We start from the raw sequence: 24,045 nt of genomic DNA, 5'->3' as shown, positions 1-24,045 counted from the left end.
TTTAATAGGTTTTAAAGAAAATTTTGGTTTCTGAACGGCATGGTCTCGAATTGAGCTGCAGTATTGTTAAGGGTATCGTTAACACCTGTCTTGATTTTAAATAACCTGTGGCTTAATGAGTGATGTAATTTCCTTGATAACCCTTTTAAAAAGCCGTTGGATGTTTTTGTGAACTTATGCCTATGATTACGTATCGCACAGATATGAAACACGTCAGGATATTATGGTTTTAATGCATTTGAAATAAAAGTTGAATTTTACCTATCTGAAGTGGCGTCCGGAGTGCTTGCCAATCTCCTTATACTTGAAAGATCCTATCTACTCCATTGCACTTCGCCTGCTCTAACCCAGCGAAGTAAACTCTGGCGAAGGAGGTCACGTTCAGAAAAAGACCAATGTTAGTAAATTTGTGTATTTTTGCCCCCTTCGCCAGAGTGCAACTTCGCCAACGTTAGTGTGCGAATTTGCGCTAGGCTATCATCATCGCTGTCGAATTTTCGCCAGGGTGACTGATAGTAAATTTGCAATGTTGCGAAATGACTTCACGCTGGCGAATTTTAGTGAATTTGCCCCTAAGGGTGGAAGGCTGAGGGCAGAAGGCTGAGGGTGGAGTTCGTATGACTGACAGCTGGGAGGGTAGAGGACGGAGGTGTGAGTGACTGCAGATTTGGACGATGAGTGATGGTAAAAGCAACCGATGCCCTTTCTGAAAGCACATGAACAGGCAAAATGACCTGAGATGGCTGCCTACACACCAATATTACAACTAAAAAAATACACTTGCTGTACATTTTATATTGTAGAGTGAATTATTTACAGTGTAAACAGTGTAATTTAGAAATAAAAACTATATCATAAAAATCACAACAGAATCCCTTTAAGGTTATTTGATTGCATTTTATAATGTGGTAAGTAAGATTCTGGACAGTGGGGGGGCAGTAGATGTGATCTATTTGGATTTTGCCAAAGCGTTTGATACTGTGCCCCACAAACGACTGCTTTCTAAACTAAGGTCTGTTGGGCTTAATAAAGTAGTTTGCACGTGGATAGGAAACTGGCTACAGGATCGGGTACAGAGGGTGGTTGTTAATGGGACATTCTCTACTTGGAGTAAGGTTCTTAGTGGGGTCCCCCAGGGCTCAGTTTTATTGGGTCCACTTTTTTTTAACTTGTTCATTAATGACTTAGGGGAGGGTGTTGTAAGTAATGTATCAGTGTTTGCAGATGACACAAAATTATCCAGCCCAATTAATTCCATCCAGGATGTGGCATCCTTGCAACACGATCTTGACAAACTGGCAATCTGGGCAGCTAAGTGGCAAATGAGATTCAATGTTGATAAATGTAAAGTCATGCACCTGGGATGTAAAAATATCCAAGCCACTTATACCCTTAATGGGACTGCACTAGGCAAATCCATTATGGAAAAGGACCTTGGAGTCCTTGTAGATGATAAACTTGGCTGTAGCAAGCAATGCCAGTCGGCAGCATCAAGGGCAAATAAGGTCTTGAGCTCTATTAAAAAGGGCATAGAGTCAAGGGAGGAGGGGGTCATTCTTCCACTGTATAGAGCACTTGTAAGGCCCCATCTAGAATATGCCGTACAGTTTTGGTCTCCATCACTCAAACAGGACATTATTGTATTAGAGAGGGTACAGAGAAGGGCAACTAAGCTGGTAAAAGGTATTGAAAATCTTAGCTATGAGGAAAGACTGGCCAAATTGGGGATGTTCACGCTGGAGAAGAGGCGCTTAAGGGGTGATATGATGACTATGTATAAATATATAAGGGGATCATATAATAATCTCTTTAAAGGAAAACTATACCCCCCAAACAATGTAGGTCTCTATAAAAAGATATTGCATAAAACAGCTCATATCTAAAATCCTGCTTCATGTAAATAAACCATTTTCATAATAATATACATTTCTAGTAGTATGTGCCATTGGGTAATCGTAAATAGAAAATTGCCATTTTAAAAAACAAGTGCCGCCCCCTGGGATCGTAGGATTCACTGTACTCACAAACATACCAACAAACCATACCATGTTAGGTCACATGAGCCAATTAACAGACGGAGTTGTGTCTTTTGCTTCCACACTTCTTCCTGTTACAGTTAGAGATGAAGTATTTCTGGTCAGGTGATCTCTGAGGCAGCACACAGACCATCACGAAATGGTGGCTCAAGGCAAGAGATGTAAAAGGGCAATATTTACTTAAATATATTTTCCAGTTTGGTAAGATTCTTTAATATGCCACTTTATATGATATGAACTATCTGTTGCTTAAGTGTTCATTTTGGGGGTATAGTTTTCCTTTAATGCTTTATTTACCAGTAGGTCTTTCCAGCTGACACGAGGTCACCCATTCCGATTAGAAGAAAAGTGGTTCCGCCTAAATATTCGGAAGGGTTTTTTTACAGTGAGAGCTGTGAAGATGTGGAATTCTCTCCCTGAATCAGTTGTACAGGCTGATACATTAGATAGCTTTAAGAAGGGGTTGGATAGCTTTTTAGCAAGTAAGGGAATACAGGGTTATGGGTAATAGCTCATAGTCCAAGTTGATCCAGGGACTAGTCCGATTGCCATTTTGGAGTCAGGAAGGAATTTTTCCCCCTCTAAGGCAAATTGGAGAGGCTTCAGATGTTTTTTTTTTTTTTTTTGCCTTCCTCTAGATCAACTGGCAGATAGGTAGTTAATAAAAAAAACCTCGATGGACATCTGTCTTTTTTCAACCTTACTTACTATGTTACTATGTTACTATGTATTGACTTACAGTATATTGTCTGATCACTACTTTACTGTATAGGATAGGGACTGAGGTGCTTTGTTATACATTATTCATGTTCCAGTTGCTACTTAATTGAACATTATCAGATCAATCCTGTACTGTATCTGTGATATCCCTATATGGTCTGGTACTCTGATATTCCAATACTTTGTTTCTACAATGCCCTGATACACACCCAATGGGTTGATAAGCCCAACATGCAGATCCTGCCACACTCCAATACTTTAGTGGTTACTTGGATGCTTTGTTTCTCTTGTGTTGATACAGTGATGCTCCCATACACCAATACCATAATATTCCCACCCAGCGTCTGAACTGGGTTGGCGGGGTGCCAAAAACCCCATGGGCCCCACTGGCCTAGACCCGCTCCACATAGTGTGACCTCCTGCGACCGCTTGCACGGCCTGCTCTGCCCAGATGCCCCGCCCACAAATGAGCGCAAAGTAGGTACGTACCGCGAGGGGGGCAGGAAAGAGGTGGGTTTGCTGGGGAGGGGCCCTGATCCTTCCCAGTCCGACCCTGTTCCCACCCACTTCCATACTCCAGTACCCACTGATACTTAATCACTCCGACAATCTGATATTGACATGCTCGGATACTCAATACTTTGGTACTTCTGTGATCCAATACTTTGTTACTCTAGTGAAACCATGCTCTGATACTTCAATACCCTCATAGTCCCATATTCTAACCTTTATCTTAACGATAATGAAATGTAATGTAATAAGGATTACAACCTGGCTGCTATTTTACTGGCCTGGCCGGTAAAAATGATGGTTGATCCCAATGTTATTAATAGAGGAAAAAAAGATGAATATATTTCTTCCAGAAAATTGTCAACCCTAAATGTAATGTAATATTCGCCAGTGAATGATTTTACGCCATATTAAGCAGCACTCAACATTTTAAATAACACTTGCAATTTTTAATTATATGCCCCCTTTTAATGCAAATATCCCAGAAATTAGCTAAAACTAAAAAATGAATATAAATTGCAAAAGTCCATCGTCACATTTATATTACACCAAGTACATACCTCCCAACTGTCCCTTTTTTGGAGGGACAGTCCCTCTTTTGACAGCTCAACCTGCAGTCCCTCATTTGTACTGAAATGTCCCTATTTTCTCTGCACTGAACAGCCAGAAAAAGAAACAAAGTTTCTAACTTAATTGGCTTTTGGCAGAGAGCCCAGAACAGCTAACAAGTGCAAATAAGATACTTTGTAACAATTTTGAGACACAAAAAACAGTTTAGATAAGGAGAAATATTTTCAAACTTCCATAACCTGCCAAATTTTGTAAAATGAACATGGTAATTAGGGGGTGTGGCCACATAAAGGGGCGTGGCCAAAACATTTTGTTGCGATACGTGTGAAAAAAACATTTTGTCCCTCTTTTTACTTCCAAAATGTTGGGAGGTATGCCAACTACTTTTAAATGAATTCATTTTAGGGTTTAAATTCCCTTAAAGAAGCTTTAGATTATGGATTTTTTTGAGCAGACAGCCCTAACACAAACTAGAAATAGGATTAGGGCAAGGCAAAGAACTATAAACACGCGTAGGAATACACAAGACTCGCATCAACTGGCTGTACGGAACGCATTTTAGGACATCCTGCAGCGAAGGCATAGGACATCGCAAGAAGGACATGTATTTCGCTTCAGGATGTCCTAAAATGCGTTCCGTATGGCTGCCTTAACATCTGCCCATCTGACTCCGTTTGAATTGTTAATAAAGTTATATAAAAAGAGCGTCGTGTAGCCTGTAGCATCGCTGATCACGTGCTCTCTCTCAGTCCGGCTGAGCCAGTGCAGCGCCTACTGTCAGTCTGTGCAGATTCACCTGCCGTCTTCCTTTCTACAGCCCCGCGTAGTTACCATGGCGACAGAGCGCCAGTACCAGCTGGTGATACTTGGGGCTTCTGGCTTCACTGGGCAGTTTGTGGTTGAAGAAGTGGCCCGGTCTGCCGATAGTGAAGATTTCAGGGGCCCCGGGCTCCGTTGGGCAGTTGCGGGTCGGAACAAGAAGAAGCTGGAGGAAGTTTTGCAGAATGCGGCACAGAGACTGTGTGAGTACAACAAGTCATGGAGGGCGGTGGCTATTACTGTAATTCGTTCATGTTCAAGTCTATTAGAACTACATTTCCCAGCATAACCTGCTGATAGTTGTACCTTAAACAGCAAATGAATATGTGACAGTAGCCAACAGTAATGAGGGCTCTCTTAGCCAATCATTTATTTTTATTTTGGGGAAATGATTGGACTATAGAATATTAAACCATACATGAGCCTTGATTTCGTACAGTCATTTCTGAAGAAATTGGCCAGGCTGGGGGCCTTTTGAAGAGAGAGCTTCTAACTGGATTGTGCTGCTGATAATTTCAGGTTTAGGGCAAGTCCAAGTAGACTCACCCCTGCAGCAAAGGGTCTCTGGAAACGACTCAGATTTCTGTGGTGACCACAATTACGTTTATTTATATAACAATATACTTTTGTTGATGGAAATTTGTGGACAAAGTTGAGAGTTGAATTATGTTCCATAGTATGACCTAATACAGAATGAAAAGTATTGCATTATTACATGGGACTGTCTGAGTATATTTCTCCCAATTGACTCTGTTGGTTATTGTTGGTCTCGTCTGATGATCAGATGAACCCGCAACAATACATTTTTCCATTTTTATCCCTGAATATTTTACTTTTTTGTCTGGCAAGGGTTCTGTATGAACTTTGCCTCTGTCTGTCTCTTTCCCAATAACTTAACTGCATTTCACAAAACAGTCTTTCATGATCATGCAGTTCATTGGACTGTGAATTTTACCTCATGAATATGTAAAATATGCCTTTTCTGGTTTTATGCATTAAGAAGATGCATTGTACTTGAAACCTTATGTATGTTGCTTTTAACCTTTTTAGAAAGTAAATACATATTTAGTTGACTGTTCTGTAATAGTTTTGTATTCTACTAAAGGGTTGCACTCCTATCTTTTACATAAAGAGTTCTTATACTGTGGGTTGGGACACATAAGTATGCTCTTTAGGGTGGGACTTTATGATTACATTTTGTATTGTTAGTAAGCTTCCTACAGCATGCAGTAGTTGATAAAGGAACGTGTTTATCCATGGTAACCTTGGTTAAAAAGCTTTGAGTGATTGATGTTTATCAGAGTACAAGTCACATGGCTGAAGGCGCCTGGGAAACTAACAGCATGTCTAGCCCCATGTCAAATTTCAAAATTAAATGTAAAAAAAAATTCTATTTTGAAAAAAAGATTTCAATGCAGGACTCTGCTGGAGGAGCACAATCAACTGGTGGTTGTAAAAGCAAGTTTTCCCATGACAGAATCCCTTTAAACATAAGCAAGGATACTAGCATTTGTTGACTGTTTGGTCTGTGAATAAGAGATTATTTACTGAAGCTAGTTGGCCTATCAGATCCTACTCATATGACCAAACTAAATAGACAGGTAAATAAATCTCAGTGGGAAGAGAAACTCTAGTTTGTGCGTATGTTTACCAACGTGCGGTTTCCTCTTGGCCACCAAACTTTAACCAAATTTTCATTCCCTTTGCTCGAAAACAGAATTGACTCCACTCCATACTGTAACTTTGTACACTTAGATGAGGTTGACAGAAAATAGAGCCAAGTCTGATCCATTTCTGGCAGATGGAAGTGTGAGTCTGACACAGATGTCTTAAAAACTACCTAGAAGAGAGGAGAGAAGGAAGCGCACATAGGGCAATATTGTTTTGTAAATCTGGTGAGAACAATCCAGCCACATTAGGGTTAAAAGTTTTTCAGATAAAAAGCTTATTGGATCCACCCGAGGTACACACAAGTCAAGCTCCCCTTTTGGGTATGTACTAATAAACAGTCCGCATACATGTCATATCACATTTGTTTTGTGCTCCGTTGCTCATTCACTACTCAATACATGAAGTGAAGATAATATATTAATTCTGTTTCATAAATACTTTAAAAACAATCGCAGAACGCCAGTTGCCTACTCACAAACTATTCAGCATCAAGAGTACATAACATTCCAAGGTAAAAGTCCAGATCTGCTGTTCGGAGATATGGTGGACCCTCCCTGATGAAGTGGGCCGGAGAGTCTGTGAAACGTGTAGGAAAAGACAGTGTGGCACCAGTTGCTACTCGCTGAACACCACCATATCAAAGAAGCAGTCGGGATACTTAGTGAAGTGGCGCAGTATTTAGTGAAGTGGCGCAGTATTGATAAAAGCTTCTCCAAGTGCTTTTAATTGTTTTGACACAGACTTCTGTCTGGTGGAAGTCTGCACTTTGCCAAAATGAAATATCTTCTATTTGCCCATATCTAGTAACACATAGAAACCAATCACATGTTTGTTTTCAAACCGCTGACCGGTTCCCTGTTGATTGATTGCTATGGGTTAGAAGACAAGTAGCAAGTGTAGGAACATTGATTACATTATCTCATTTAATGTTTGCAATCCTGTATATCATACCCTCAAAAAGTAGCAGTCTGCCAGTATAGAGTGAATAGGTCAACTATTCTCTGAATATGAATTTTGTTGCTTAGAGCATTAATCCTCTGCAAAATGTTAACACCGAAAACAAAAGCCTTCATAATTTAGTACCAGCCACTGACAGGGTTATTCTCTGTTTTTGCCATTCTTAGCTAAGCCACAACTGAAGACTGATGTTGGCATAATCATCTGTGATGTCAGTGACCCTCCCTCCCTCGCTGAAATGTGCAAGAAGGCCTCTGTTGTTCTGGACTGCGTGGGACCAGTAAGTATTCTACAGCTGTGCCGAACAAAAAAAACTGCTGTTTTATTCTGCAGAACAGAGTGTAGTGAGATGAACTGGTAACTAGCAAATAATAAATGAATACTTATGTGTTTAGGTAAAATACATTAAAAAAAGATAGCGTTTCTACATTTCTGTTTGAAATAAGATACATATTAAGTAGATTTAGGAGGGAATTTGGTTTGAACCTCCTAGTTAAAACATCCTTATTAATATTTCATTAGTTTACCTTACACTGGTCCTAGGTGATCTCACTTTCCCTCTAGAAGATTTATTATGTATAAAGTATATTGTGGGTCAGATAACACTTATATGACCATTTAGCAGTTGGGGTATATTGTTCTAAGCTGCTGACCAGTTTAACTAGTTACTGATTACACAGGCAGATTTAATTCTTGGTCATCTATAGGGGTATAACGATAGGTGAAGGACTGCTGGGGACCCCAGTAGGCCATGGTGTCGTACATGTTTGCAAAAAAGATTATCTTCTTGAAATATGGTGGGTCCTTTATAGTTATCAAATTTAATAAACTTAATAATCTAAATATGAACCTTTTAGGATTCCACAAAATCAGTGTTTTCTCTAGTTTCTTGGGTGTCTAAGCAATAATGATCTTTTCTGAACCCCCGAATCCTTTGCAAAAGATTTGGGGGAATACCGAATTGAATCCTAATTTGCATATGCAAATTAGGGGTGGGAAGGGGAAAACATTTTTTAGGCTGGTGCAATAAGTTTAGTATATAAAATATGGTAACTGGAATAGTGAATGGGGTAAAGCTCTTACTTGTATTGAGGTATGCGGGTCAAAAAAAAAAAAGGTGGACCTGAAAGTGCAGGCAGATGCACCTCATCCAATCCTGTGTTTATAAATGGCATCAGAAGTACAGGAAAGCTTTGTATTCATCAGATGTAGCATCTGATGAAAAGTCACCAGAAGCCTCATTGACAAATGCACAGCATGGTACAAAGCACCATTTTCAGATGCAAATCAACATTATTTTACCCATAATGCAGTACTTTCCCAGGATTCCAGAATAATTATGGACACGCGCTAAGCTGTGACCATTGCGATGTGCACATAACGTTTGGCAAATTGCTTGCAAATTAAGATGGATGCAATTTCCCCATTTTTGTGTTTTAACATTAATTATGTTGCAACTATTGCTGTAACTCAATAAATACCACCATGTCCAGGCTAGTGGCAATCCTAGGGTTTAATATGTGCACTTACCGGTACAGGTAATTCATTAGAACTTAACATCCATTCTGTGTCCATTTTAGCTCTTTGCAGTTGGAATCATAAGTGAAGCTTTGGAAGACTTTTTTTTTTATTTTATATATATATATATATATATATATATATATATATATATATATATATATATATATATATATATATATATATATATATATATATATATATATATATATATATATATATATATATATATATATATATATATATATATATATAACATGCTGACTTGATGAGAACTGTTCAATTGGTATGGTGGCCATACTGAAAACAGAGTATCTGTCACCTACATTTGGAGTCCAAATGATTGCAAAACATACATGCTATCTTATCTTTATATTGCAGCTCTTTCAGGGCAAAGTTCTGAAAATCTGTGCGCTGTTATTATAACAGATATTTCTGCTTGTTCTTCGGAGAGCATAATAAATATTGCACGATTGCATAAAAAGTTACTTCTCATGTTGTAATGATTTATTTTAGGTGTCATTTGTTTTTAAAGCATTCATTATAAAATTAACTCCTACACTGCAAAGCTATTTTTAAATTCCTTTGTGGCACAATGAGTAGTAACCCTTTTTATGCCAGCCAGTCAGCATCTGCCAACTGTGCTTGCCACTTGTAGCATTTTTTTGTCCATCTAGGTACAAATGATCTGCTAACAGCATATTTTGCATAGGGAAAAAAAACTTGATGAAGTTACTCTCTTGTAAAAAGATTAAAGGTTGCAAGGTGGTCCCTTGCTGTAGTCATGAAGTGAATACATTACTACAGCAGGCAAGAGTTTAGATGCTTAAAGGAACAGTAACACCAAAAAATAAATGTGTTTTGAAGAAATTAAAAGATAATGTACTATTTCCCTGCACTGGTAGAACTGGTATGTTTTCATGGGAGTCCAGATAGGGAAATTGGATAGATGCTCTGGCTTAGCCACTCGCCAGTGAAATAGTCAAAAATAAATGGAAAGCCAATACCTTGTCTGCTACAAACGGGTGAATCCCAAACTTTATTCCATGGTGCTCACAACACTTCAATGTTCAAACGTTTCGGGACCGCATGGCCCTTCCTCAGTCACTGAGGAAGGGCCATGTGGTCCCGAAACGTTTGAACATTGAAGTGTTGTGAGCACCATGGAATAAAGTTTGTGACTCACCCGTTTGTAGCAGACAAGGTATTGGCTTTCCATTTATTTTTGATGTTTTCATGGGATTCATTATCTGGAAACCCGTTATCCAGAAAGCGCCAAATTATGGAAAGGCCGTCTCTAATAAACTCCATTATAAGCAAATAATTCTAAATTTTTAAAATGATTTCCCTTTTCTCTGTAATAATAAAACTATACTTTGTACTTGATCCCAACTAAGATATAATTAATCCTTATTGGAAGCAAAACCAGTCTATTGGGGTAATTTAATGTTTAAATGATTCTTTAGTAGACTGAAGGTATGAAGATCCAAATTACAGAAATATCCCTTATCCTGAAAACCCCAGGTCCCAAGCATTCTGGATAACCGGTCCCATACTTATACTATAGTTTATAAAAACAAGCTGCTCTGTAGCCATGGGACAGCCATTCAAGACGCAGGTTACATAGCAGATAACAAACTCTGTAAAATACCATTAAATTCTACTACTAAGTTTATCCGTTATCTGCTAAATAATCTGTGCCTTTTTCTCCTTTTTCAGCTTGAATGCCCCATGGCTGAAACTAACTATAGTTCTCTTTCTAAAGAAAACACATAACTATTACCTATGCAGGACAACAGTTAATTTTATTTTAGTTATTTTAAAGGGATCCTGTCATCAGAAAACAACATGTTTTTTATCAAAACGCATCAGTTAATAGTGCTACTCCAGCAGACTTCTGCACTGAAATCCATTTCTCAAAAGAGCAAACTGATTTTTTTTATATTCAATTTTGAAATCTGACATGGTGCTAGACATTTTGTCAATTTCCCAGCTGCCCCATGTCATGTGACTTGTGCCTGCACTTTAGGAGAGAAATGCTTTCTGGCAGGCTGCTGTTTTTCCTTTTCAATGTAACTGAATGTGTCTCTCCGTGGGACATGGGTTTTTACTATTGAGTGTTGTTCTTAGATCTACCAGGCAGTTGTTCTCTTGTGTTAGGGAGCTGCTATCTGGTTACCTTCCCATTGTTCTTTTGTTTGGCTGCTGGGAGGGGAAGGGAGGGAGGTGATATCACTCCAACTTGCAGTACAGCAGTATAGAGTGATTGAAGTTTATCAGAGCACAAGTCACATGACTTGGGGCAGCTGGGAAATTGACAATATGTCTAGCCCCATGCCAGATTTCAAATTGAATATAAAAAAAATCTGTTTGCTCTTTTGAGAAATGGATTTCAGTCCAGAATTCTGCTGGAGCAGCACTATTAACTTATTCATTTTGAAAAAACAATTTTTGTTCCCATGACAGTATCCCTTTAAAATGCTCTTATGTTTGGTGTTTACTGTTCCTTTAAGTGCTAAAATAAGACTAGTTAAACTCGTTTGAAAGCCACTACAGGTATAGGATCCATTATCTGGGCACCTGTTATCCAGAAAGTTCTGAATTACAGAAAGGCCGTCTCCCATAGACTCATTTTTATCAGTTTAATTTTTTTTTAATTATTTTCTTTTTCACTGTACAACTAAAGCAGTACCTTTTTTCTTGATGGTAAGTTATAATTAATCCTTATTGGAAGCAAAAACAATCCTATTGGGTTTATTTCATGTTTAAATTGAGGAAAGATCGCTTATTTGGAAAACCCCAGGTCTGGATAACAGGTCCTACACCTGTACTGTGGAGAACTGCTGGAGGATTATGATATTATGAAGTCACAGTTCGTGAAATCTACTGAGTTGGAGGACACTGGGAGTTGTGTCCAGTAATAGTTGGGAATGCTATGCTGTCTAGTAGTGATCCTCTGCCTGTGGCGCTCCAGCACTTGCTTTAGTTTGTGATTTATTTTATGGAGATACTCCTCAACTTCTTGGTAGTGTTTTTACCCAGATATTTACCTTTATGGTTTTTAGGTGTGTTTGATCTGTCTGTCATTCTGGGTTGGGGCCAGTCTTATCTCTTTCTGAATATGTTGTTTGCACCCTTGTAACTCTCTATGCTTATCTCTCTGTTTGGTTGGAACTGTTTCATTTCTGATAACGGATCCCATACCTGTACTTTGCTTTTTTTATTTAATTTGATTATTTTAAACTGGACTAAGAATAATAAACAAAAGTTTGACTATTTAAACCAGACTAAGAATAATGAACACACATATATATATATATATATATATATATATATATATATATATATATATATTACAATTCTGCTAGCATATACCACACATTTTGGCATGTGACCTATAAATGGAGACCAAATAATTGCAAAACATATTTGCTGATTTCTATTATAGAAACTTTATGAAGCAATGACAGTATTTTCAAGGCAAAGTTCTTAAGATAATACATGATATGTAATTTTTAGAATAATACTTTGTTCATTCTGCATTCTTTCTCAAGCCCTTTAATTTGTCAGGTCACAATTTTCTTATTTACTAGGTGGGGACATGACCTCCCAGGGAAAAGGTGAAAGCTACCAGGGTGGGAAGTGAATGAGGGGATTAGTGGTGGTTATAATTTTTGTATGTGACAGGAACATAATGTGAAAAGAAGAAAAGACTATTTGAAGTGAGGGCATGAGACAAGTGTAAAGTAGTACAGGGGCAAGAGATTTATTTTGGGGGATGGCTAAAGGTTAGTTCACACGAGGAGATTCGGGGAGATTTTGTCCCCCGAACTGCCTCGGCTTGTTTTCCCATAGGCTATAATGAAAAGTCGCCTAAAGCACACGCGGCGATGGGCGACTATGGAAAACGCATCGCGCGTGTGCTTTAGCGAAGGCGACATTTCATTATAGCCTATGGGAAAACACGCTGAGGCAGTTCGGCGAGATTGACGCCAGGTGACAAAATCTCCCCGAATCTCCTCGTGTGAACTAACCCTAGGGGTAAATGTACATAATAAACAAGGATAAATGGAAAAATGGGGGGAAGTATATTTGACTAAAAAAAGCATTCATACAAAAAGATAATATAACAGGAACTGAAAACAGCATGAACAGACTGTATATGTAGCAAAGCTTGCACATCCATCTTCTTTTACACACTGTTTTATACCTCTCCTGAGCTGTAAACCCATAGTCTTCATTATTGCTGTAATGCCAGGTTCTAGCATTGTTCTTATTTAACAGTCAATTCTTACTATATTTAATAGTTAATATATGAATTTGATTTGTTTTTATATCCTGTGTGCAGTTGCCTGTAAACCGTGTCTTTCTCTCTCTACAGTACAGATTTTATGGTGAGCCAGTGGTAAAAGCCTGTGTTGAGAATGGAGCACACTTTGTCGATATAAGCGGAGAGCCCCAAGTAAGATTTGATTTGATTCGATTTTTTCTTCTGGAGACCGTTAAAAGGGATGTCAAACTAAAAGTGAAAATTTGCCATTTGAGACTAATATAGCCCATAAGGCAGTTTATACTGTTTTCAGGTAATTGATATAGTGCCTTGCAAAAGTTTTCACCCCCTTGGCATTTTTCATGTTTTGTTGCCTCACAACCTGGAATTAAAATGGATTGTTTGAAAGTTTACACCATTTCATTTACAGAACATGCCTACAACTTTGAAGATTTTTTTGTTTTTTTATTGCGAAGACAAACAACAAATAGGACAAAATAACAGAAATCTTCAACGTGCATAACTGTTCACCCCCCCTCCCCCAGATTCTCAATTGGATTGAGGTCTGGACTTTGACTGGGCCATTCCAACACATTTAAATGTTTCCCCTTAAACCACTCGAGTGTTGTTTTAGCAGTATGCTTCAGTCATTGTCCTGCTGGAAGGTGAATCTCCATCCTAGTCTCAAATCACAGGCAGACTAACACAGGTTTTGCTTAAGAATATCCCTGTATTTACCACCATCCATATTTCCCTCGACTTGGACCAGTTTCCCAGTCCCTGCTGCTGAAAAACATCCCCACAGCATGATGCTGCCACCACCACCGTGTTTCACTGTGGTGATGTTGTTTTTTTTTTAACTTTAAGTAATGGCTTTTTTCTGGCCACTCTTCCATAAAGCCTAGCTCTATGGAGTGTCCTATGGACAGATACTCCAGTCTCTGCTGTGGAACTCTGCAATTCCTTCAGGGTTACTTTTGGTCTCTGTGCTGTCTCTCTGACTAATGCCCTCCTCTCCAGGTTTTCTGGGCGTCCCTCTCTTGGCACGTTTGTTGTGGTACTATGTCAGAAAAGGTGTGTTTACAGATCATGTGACACTTAGATTGCACACAGTGGACTTCATTGCACACAGTCTACTTAATTTCACTAATTATGTGACCTTTGAAGGTAATTTGTTGCACCAGGATTTTTTAGGGGCTTTATGGCTAAGGGGGTGAATACATATGCACATGCCTTTTTTTTTTTTTTTTTATAATTCTTTTTTATTTATATTTTTCTTCTTTCACTTCACCAACGTAGTCTATTTTGTTCAGATCCATCACATGAAATAAGAAACTTTTAAATTACAGGTTGGAATGTAAAAAAATAGGTTAAAAGCCAAGGGGGTGAATACTTTTGCATGGTAGTGTGTGTGTAAGATTTTAAACAGTAGCTTTTCCCCAGCTTGTTCCCCAAGTCCGGCTCAGTCTGACTCTCTCTTTGATATATCTAAAGTCGTTTGCAAATCTCTGCAGCCAGATTTCATATGTCATAATCCACTTCTTCAACCATGTGATGGCAGAGACCACCTCTTCAGCACCAACATTTCCTTATTTGAGAAGTGACTCTCTACTGAGCACTCTACCGTCTTGGTTATTTTTTTCGAAGCCCATGCTCATCTGTCCAACATCATAAGGAAGCATAACATGTACATTGAGTACACATGTACATTGCATTGAGTGATGCCTCTATTTGCCTAATTCTGAGTGTTCATTCTTATGAAGTAGTTTGAAGGAAACTTTTCTAACCATACATGGTTCTCATATTGTTATTTAAAAAGCCTGGTATGATGAGGCAACATCCTTTTAGATAAGATGTTAGGCAAGACCTGGCTTTCAGTTACATAGTTAAATTGGGTTGAAAAAAGACAAAACCATCAAATTCAACCCCTCCAAATGAAACCCAGCATCAATACACACCCCTCCATACTTTCACATAAATTTATATATACCCAAATCTATACTAACTTTAGAATTTAGTATCACAATAGCCTTTGATATTATGTCTATCCAAGAAATCATCCAAGCCACTCTTAAAGGCATTAACAGAATCAGCCATCACAACATCACCCGGCAGTGCATTCCACAACCTCACTGTCCTCACTATGAAGAACCCCCTACGTTGCTTCAAATGAAAGTTCTTTTTCTCTACTCTGAAGGGGTGGCCTCTGGTACGGTGATCCACTTTATGGGTAAAAAAGGTCTCCTGCTATTTGTCTATAATGTCCTCTAATGTACTTGTAAAGTGTGATCATGACCCCTCGCAAGTGCATTTTTTCCAGAGAAAACAACCCCAACCTTGACAGTCTACCCTACCCAGTGCCAGTTTTCAGGAAGCAAGTAATAAAAAAAAAAAACACTTAATATATGGAAAAACTTTACACATACATTCAGTGTTTAAACTAATGTATCTATTTTCAGTATCTTGAGGGAATGCAGCTGAAGTATAACAGCCAAGCAGCAGAGAAAGGTGTATATATTGTTGGCAGCAGTGGTTTTGACTCCATTCCAGCAGATCTAGGTGTTTTATTCACCAGAAACAGCTTAAAAGGTATGAAATCTGGATTTAATTTGTTACTGTGTAAATGTTTAAAAACATTCTTCTTTCTCTTGAATTAAATTAATCGTATCCATTTAATAACAGTATTCTCAATCATATCCTTAAGATGGGAAGCCTAAGTGATTGTATACCCCCAGCTCAGACATACAAAACAAGGTTATCCTGCTTCCATGCTGAAGTAGAAGATTATAGGGGTCGTTGTGCAATTTTTTGCACAATTTTGCAATTTTTTTGCAACTGAAAGCAGCTACAGTAAAGACCTGGCAGAGCATTAAAAAGGAGGAAACCCAGAATCTGGTGATGTCCATGAGTCATTCAAGCTGTCTTTGCCAACAAAGGGTTTTCAACTAAGTATTAGAAATGAACATTTTATTTTCAGCTTTTTAATTTGTCCAGTTACTTTTGAGCCCCTAAAAATGAAGTGATTGTTTTAAAAAAAGGCTTTAGTTCCTCACATTTTTCATGCAATCTTTTTGTTCAACCCACTGAATTAAAGCAGAAAGTCTGCAGTTCAACTGCATCCGAGTTGTTTCATTTAAAATTCATTGTGGTATGGAACCAAAATTAGAAAAAAAGTTTTCTCTGTCCAAATATTTATGGACCTAACTGTATGTTGTTTAGGGGTACAATTAACATCATTTATAATAAACTGTTTTTTTTAATAGGGACTTTGACTGCAGTTGAAAGTATTTTGTCTTTGCAATCAGGACCAAAGGTTAGTATACATAATCATTTTCTCGTGTGTGTTCTTTTTAGCAGTTCATTAATCATGCATTGCTTTTTATAATAATTAGTTGGGAATCGCCAATGAGCATTGTATATTTTTGTTAAACCCTTGCCAGGAGATGATAGCCCACGTGTGTTTTGTTGCTTTGGTTGTTTTGACACCAAGCATTTCCAGGCCAAAGTTACTGTGGGCAAATCAACATGTTTGATATTAGACTTAACATATGTTGTGTTAGTGTGCAAGCAATTGTTATATACCATGACATGCAGAATTCTAAAATAGGATATTTATTTACATAGGTTATAATTTTAATTTTATAATTAACTTGTCACTATTAAAAGGAAAATGTAAAACATAAAGTGTGTGTGTGTGTATGTATACACACACACACACACACACACCCTGCTAGAGAATGTCCAATAAACGTCCATTCGAAATTTTGAAAAAACGTGAAAATTAAAATTGATCAACCTTATAGCTTGATATGAATTCCATTATACCAGCTTTAAGTTATATGAGCTGTAGATAAGACATTTGTTTATGTATGAAATATGGTTGTGTGTTTTATTCTTCTTAATAGGGCACCTGCATTCATGATGGAACATGGCAATCGGCCATTCATGGAATTGCAGATCAGGGAAATCTTAGGAAATTAAGAAAGCAGTTTGCATATAAGCCCCTTCCAGTAGTTGGGAGAAAAATAAAGAGGAGGTTAGTGCAAGTATATTTTTTCTTATGCCTGTAGCAGGGAATTATAATGGATACATTTACCTAGATGTGCAAAGAAAACTCTTTTTTATTATTTTTAACCAGTGTTAAAATAAAAATGTGTATAATCTGAAAAAATTGGCACCTCTAGTTATCCAGTGATCTACAGTCAAGGGGATGTTCATCTTCACACACTGTTAAAATATGTACAGTATTGGTAACTGTGTAATTTCTGTCTTCCAAAATTGAACAGTTTTTTGTTCCCTTTCTGCAGAGGGGCAGTGTTTTATAGTAATGAACTGAAGGAATATGCCATTCCGTTTTTGGGAGCAGATTCTGCTGTTGTCAGACGGACGCAGCGTTATCTGCATGAGACTCTGCAGGAATCTCCTGTAAGTTTGCTTGACTATAAAGGGATACAGGCACCCTGAATCAGTTGCCATAAATTCTGGCTTGAATTCTGGAAAAAAAGATTTTTACGCCTATGGTGTATTAACTGTTTCTCTGGTGGAGTATTTCAGCCAGCAGGCATACCCCCTGTACCTCAGTGTTGCCAATCATTTACAGTGTGTATGTATTGCCACTCCAATATTTAATGGCCTGCAGTGCAATATCGCAGATAGAAGGCGCTACAACATACAGCCTTGGTTTGAGAGCTCCAGAGCTATAGGTTATTATTGTGTATCAATGCAATTCATGGAACAGCAGAATCTGAAATTGAACTTTCCTAAATCACTTACACATACACTGCATATTTATTGTGTGAGACTCTAAATCAGTCCAGAGAGCTTGTGCAACGTGATGTTGTAACTGCAGACATGCTGTTTTTATAAAGGGTGTTAGCTTACATTTAGCCAAATAATATATTCCTGTATGCTCCATGCCATTGTAGCCTCCAACAGATCTGAGTTAAATGTGTATCATTGAGCAAAACTATGCCATCTAGTCCATTACACCAGAGGCCTGATGTATCATATTCTTCTAAATACTGTATGTTGATGAGCAGTTACAAATCTTATGTTGCAAAGGTTTTTAACAAAGCTTCTCATGCTATATTACACATTAAATAAGTCTGTCTGAAAGGCCACAATTTTCTGTTAAATTGGCTTGTGCTTATTAACCTATTAGGTGCAGTATGCTGCATATGTAGCCGTTGGTGGTATTACATCTGTGATTAAACTGATGTTTGCTGGAATCCTGTTTTTACTTTTCACAAAGTTCAGCTGTGGACGAAATCTTCTGATCAAAGTAAGTAGTATTTTTACTTTTTGTAAAGCCTCTATGCAAGGGGTCAGCAACCTTTACTATCAAAAGAGCCATTTTGCCTCTCTTCCACTAAAGAAAAATAGTCTGGAGCCGCAAAATATAATACAGCTTATAAACGTTTAAACGTTTTAATCTTTTTTTAATTTTAGCTGTTACAGCTAAATCCAACAGAAAACAACAAACAGAAGTGTGTATGTGTCGGCCTACTTTGAAATAAATTAAACACTGAATATCCCTATTAAATGCTAGTGTTCTCATCAGTTTAATGTGACTTCTGTTTCTGAAGCTCCATGCTGATCTTCTATTTCTTGTCTTGAGTGTGTGACTGTGGTAAGGACCATGATGAATACACTTGCTGTGGCTCGGTCTTGCCTGTCACTCCTGGAATGTCTATACAGCCCTCGCACCTGCTGACGGCTTCCTGAGTGTGCGACCGCGGTAAAGCTAACCACTAGCTTACCACGGTCGCACACTCAAGAAGCCGCCAGAAGGTGCAAGGGCTGTATAGACAATGTGACAGGCAAAGCTGCAAGACTGAGCCGCAGCAAGCAGGATGAAGAGCCGCATGAGGCTCTAGAGCCGAGGGTTGCCTACCACTGCTCTATGCAGGTCCCTATCTTTAAAGCCAGCCAAAAATAACACTACTTCCTCCTTTGTTTGTTTTTCTTTCCAGTTCCCCAAATTGTTTTCCTTTGGCTATTTCTCAAAGGAAGGACCAACACAAGAACAGGTAATTGTCATATCGTCCACATGAAAATGTTATTTTAAGGTCCTTATGGCCTTTATGCATGTCTGCTCTGCTGTTGCCTTAATTTTCCATATATGGTTGTGTGCAAATATTTGCTTTATAAAATGTATACAATGCACAGTTGTTTTTTTTTTGTACTCAAAATTAGACTGTGTATATGTAAGTATATTTATTAAATCTGTAGGCTTTTTATACCCTTAAAGGAAAAACAAACCCTTAATAAAAAAAAAAAAACCCTACCCTACATAGACCCCCCCCCCCAGCCTAGCTGTTACCCTGGGCAAATGCCCCTAAGTCTTTACTTACCCCTCCGTGCAGATTCTGTCCAGCAGAGTTGACGGGCGCCATCTTCATCTGATTCAGTAATCTTCGGAATGAGACCATCGATTCTGCAATTTACGCGCTTGCGCCAATATGCTGGTCTCATTCAGAAGATTACTGAAGAGAAGAAGATGTCTGCAGTGAACTCCGCTGGACAGAATCTGCACAGAGGGGTGAGTAAAGACTTAGGGGCATTTGCTTGGGGTAGCAGCTAGGCTGGGGAGGGGAGAAGGGAGAGGGGGTCTATGTAGAGTGGGGGGGTAGTTTGTTTGTTTTTTAACTTCAGGGTTTAGTTCTTCTTTAAAGGGACAATACACAGCTCTTTTCACTATGAATTCAATGAAAAGTGCTTGTCAACAGTTTTTGCAAGTTATTTTAATTAAGAAATATCTATGGTTTTTGTTATTTCTGGCACTAATCAATAATATAAAAACAGTTTAATTTCAGCATTTCCTGTCTCTTACTGAGAGAAGCCCCTTTTAAATAGTCAGCAGATACTAGTAAATTTAGTCATATTAAAAGTACACAACTTTATACTATATACTTTAATAAACATTCCTATGGCTTATTTACAGATGGATGGAGCATCTTTCACGATGACATTTTTTGGTGAAGGTTATAGCCAAGGGCACAATCCACAAGATGGGAACCCAAATGTAAAGATCTGTACTCAAGTGTCGGGTCCAGGTAACGTAAAAGTTGTTTCACCAGGTTTCCTGTGCGTTAATCTATAAATAAATAATGTAGACTTGTATAGTTTAGGAAACAATGAAAAATCTAAATATATATATATATATATATATATATATATATATATATATATATATATATATATATATATATATATATATATATATATATATATATATATATATATATATATATATATATATATATATATATATATATATATATATATATATATATATATATATATATATACACACATACAAAGGCTTGGGCACACACTGCAAGTACAAATACCTGGTGCTGAACAGAAAAATTGTATATCCACTGAAATATGCTGACGCACACCAGGATTTTTCTTCAAGTGATTTATTTTATTTCATCGACGTTTCGATCCCCCATCTTGATAAAGATCCCCCTGGGGATCGAAACGTCGATGAGATAAAATAAATCACTTGAAGAAAAGTGTGCGTGTGCGTCAGCATATTTGAGTATATATATATATATATATATATATATATTATTATTTATCTTGATAAAGATCCCCCTGGGGATCGAAACGTCGATGAAATAAAATAAATCACTTGAAGAAAAGTGTGGTGTGCGTCAGCATATTTGAGTATATATATATATATATATATATATATATATTATTATTATTTTTTTTTTTAAATTAACTGATATAGTGTAGATACACTGTTTAGTAGTTGGTAGCTGGATAATCGATTTACTTATTGTTTACTTTGTGTACTTTGATATCATGTGATATGGTGAAACCCTGCATTCCTCATATTAAATGTGAATATTATCCACTGACGGAACATATTGTGGTCAGCCCTCTAATAGACTCCATACTACATACACCAATGCTGCCATCCTGTCAAGCTTTCCTTTATAGTTTTGAGTTATACTCCTCCATGCTGAGTAGGTCTCCTTGTATTGCACTTACAGAATTGCATTGGCACCCACTTGATGGCCAGACCTGTGATATTGAGACGCATTTTATCAACCACAATGGAGGCAATGGCAATTAGTATTATCCATTGCTTGAACTCCAGTGCAAATGGATACATATGCACGCAGTGATATTTTTTCATAAACCTGGAGACCCAGGCACAGTTCACGATAGAGTGATTATCTCTTGGAGGTGTTGGGTACTGTAAGCATGCATACAAAGACCGTAATCGTGCATGCTTTGTCTGAGACATTTGCAGGAGGATCACGGTTTCATGCATTGGTTTTATCAACTTCTTATTCACATTGTCACTGCTGCAAATTAGGGTTACAAATTAGGGTTATTTCTAGGTGTTTGTGCAGTAAGGGCAAACTATAGAGACTGCCAAAATAGTTAATGGCAGAATTGGCAGTTTCCCTTTTTTCAAACTGGTGCATATATAAAATCTAATCACTCGTTTATATTTGTTCAAGACAATTTTTAAAGGTTTCCTCAACATTCTGTCTTTTACAATGACATTTTACAGAAGTTGCGTATGTTGCTACTCCTATAGCAATGGTACAGGCCGGAGTGACCATTTTAAAGGAACCAGGCTTGCTTCCAAAAAGGTACAGTTTATTTTATAACTAATAAACAGATTATTCCATGAAACAGATCTCACATTAGACCTTATTAACATTGAACTGTGCTTATTTATATGTATTTAATGAGTTTAGCTAATTATTTAAATAGTATTGTAGATAAACATTATACAGGTTACAGTAAAATTGTTTAAAATAACACTACATGAACACGTCACAAACATAGTTTTACTAAAATGATATATTTTGTAGCCAGCATTCTGAGAACTGCAGTCGAACTCTTGGTAATTCCATAGTACCAGTAGAAGGGACTGACTGATATTAAAGGGACAGAATGAAGTACTGACAAGGAAAGCAAAATAAAAACTTCCTGGGAACCAAACAATTTAAGGTAGCATTCAGTTGGTGGGCATGTAATTTTAGCTTTCCTTTTACCGTTTATTTTCAAGTTTTCATTAGAGATTGTATGTGGTTAGACAGGTCCCTATGCAGGTTTTTTTTCTATCCATCCACAATTCACTACTGTTAGAAACAACTTTGTGAGACTGAAATGTATTTTTCATTCTGATAAAGCCACTTGCTAACATGTTTGAATCGTATGTGGAATAATATGATGGTAGCTTGTGTTATTTGTCATGTTTATGTTTTTTATATGCTATTATATAATAATTCTATAATATATGTTTGGTTACTTAAAATGTTGTATTCTAAAATGTATACATGTTGATTCTGTTCTTTTTTTCATAGCGGAGGGGTGTACACACCAGGGGCTGCTTTCTCTAAGACTAATTTGATTGAACGCCTGAACAAAGCTGGTCTCCACTTCTCTGTCATCAGCAAACCAGAAGTCTGAGAAGCATTAGAAGCAGGGCATGTACAAGCATGGCTAACTGGGAAACCGTCCACTCGCACGCAAATACACGCTTAACTTTATTGATGATTTCTAACGGCTCATAAATGGCCTATTGAATTACTACATTAAAATCTGTGTTCTAACAACATTTTCTGTGTTCACGTTATATTTTCTTAAAGTGCATAAATAATTTGATTCTAGTAGAAAACTTTGTTCTTTTACTGATGAACTTAGCACCTTCCATTTTTAGTCCTACCAGATACCATAAAATCACAGTATCTGTATTGTTCTCAAGACATAAAATCCGTTCACTATGCAATGCATTTAAAAACAAAAATATGATGCTTTGTTTTTATTTAGTGACTTTCCCTAGATATAGAGTGCTACAGGCAGCACAGAAAGTTAATTTGAAAAGTAGAAACGTAAGCATCTTTCTGGCATGTCAGATAATGAATAGAGGATACCTTTAGATAACTGCCACTTCCAGACATCTTTTCTAGAGACTTTCTCTCCCTGTCAAATGTATAAGTAAGGAATCTTAAAATAGATCAGTGTCACAAGTGAAGCAGCTCTAAGTATATATTCTAGTACCAGAATCAGGACAACTTTTACAAGAGAAACGTAAAGTTACGTATCTTTATGTGATATGTAGTTGATCGGGTAGAGATTTGCATTTACTTGGCTAATGATTTTATAGGGCTGCTGTAAACTTAGCTTTACCAGCAATGCAGTACTTAATTCGCTATCTGCAACGTCCTTTCCAGTCAAAAGTAAGCATACATACTGTATCAAGGGGGTACCTTGGCAAAATTTAAAAAATATGGCACTTGTATATGGGGAATCTCCAGTGCGTACTCCCATCCTCATCCCACAAGATCCACTGAACTGTGACTAAATGGTATATAACTGTCAACCAGACACTAATAATTTCTTTCTTCTTATTCCGCTTTTTGTCTCTCTCCCTGTCCTCTTCTATTGGACCTATTTGTAGTTTCAACTGCTCTGTTGTCTTTCTATTTTTATTACATATCTGTTTAAAAAGCAATAAAGAAAATCTTACAAAGAAACCCTTTAACTTTTAGTATGATGTATTGATATTGTGAGACAACTTGGCAATTGGTCTTTTATTTTATTTTTTATTTTTTTTGAAATATGTTTTTATTGATTTTCAAAAGTGGGGGGGGGGTACAGAAAAAAAGAAAGGAAAGGGGGAGGGGGAAAGGTCAAAGCCAGCAATATCAAATCATGCAGTACATAGGTATAAAAATGCAGTACTTCCTATCAAAACAATACAGCAGAGTACACCCGCTAGAGTTAACGACAATTACATACATGTAGGAGTAAATGACGAAGCCCCCCAGCCTGGGGAGGACCTAGTGCATGGGTGTCAGGTAGGCCTAAGGATACAACCGAGTCGCCCTGCTCAGGACGTAAAGAGTAGTGCATAGTCATCCGTCTCCCTGAATAGCAACCATCTCAACCATACATCCCTATATCGTAAGTGTTGCTTACTGGAGAAAGTGGATAACT

At 37.6% G+C, this 24,045-nt stretch overlaps 1 protein-coding gene across 1 annotated transcript; it reads left to right on the top strand.

Annotated features, from left to right (window-relative positions):
- Window positions 1–4,544: 4,544 nt before the first annotated feature.
- Window positions 4,545–23,582, top strand: sccpdh.2.L (saccharopine dehydrogenase (putative) L homeolog). Its single transcript, NM_001092727.1, is given in 12 exon segments — window positions 4,545–4,858; window positions 7,451–7,563; window positions 13,183–13,263; window positions 15,531–15,660; window positions 16,335–16,384; window positions 16,977–17,107; window positions 17,379–17,496; window positions 18,233–18,352; window positions 19,044–19,100; window positions 20,015–20,126; window positions 21,608–21,689; window positions 22,410–23,582. Coding segments are annotated over 12 exon segments (1,290 nt in total). The 5' UTR covers window positions 4,545–4,668; the 3' UTR covers window positions 22,516–23,582.
- Window positions 23,583–24,045: the final 463 nt, after the last annotated feature.

Source organism: Xenopus laevis, chromosome 5L (assembly GCF_017654675.1).
Source record: "Xenopus laevis strain J_2021 chromosome 5L, Xenopus_laevis_v10.1, whole genome shotgun sequence".
Taxonomy (NCBI): Eukaryota; Metazoa; Chordata; class Amphibia; order Anura; family Pipidae; genus Xenopus; species Xenopus laevis.
The sequence above is the reverse complement of the archived record's forward strand: the minus strand, read 5'-3'. Positions and strand labels throughout refer to the sequence as shown.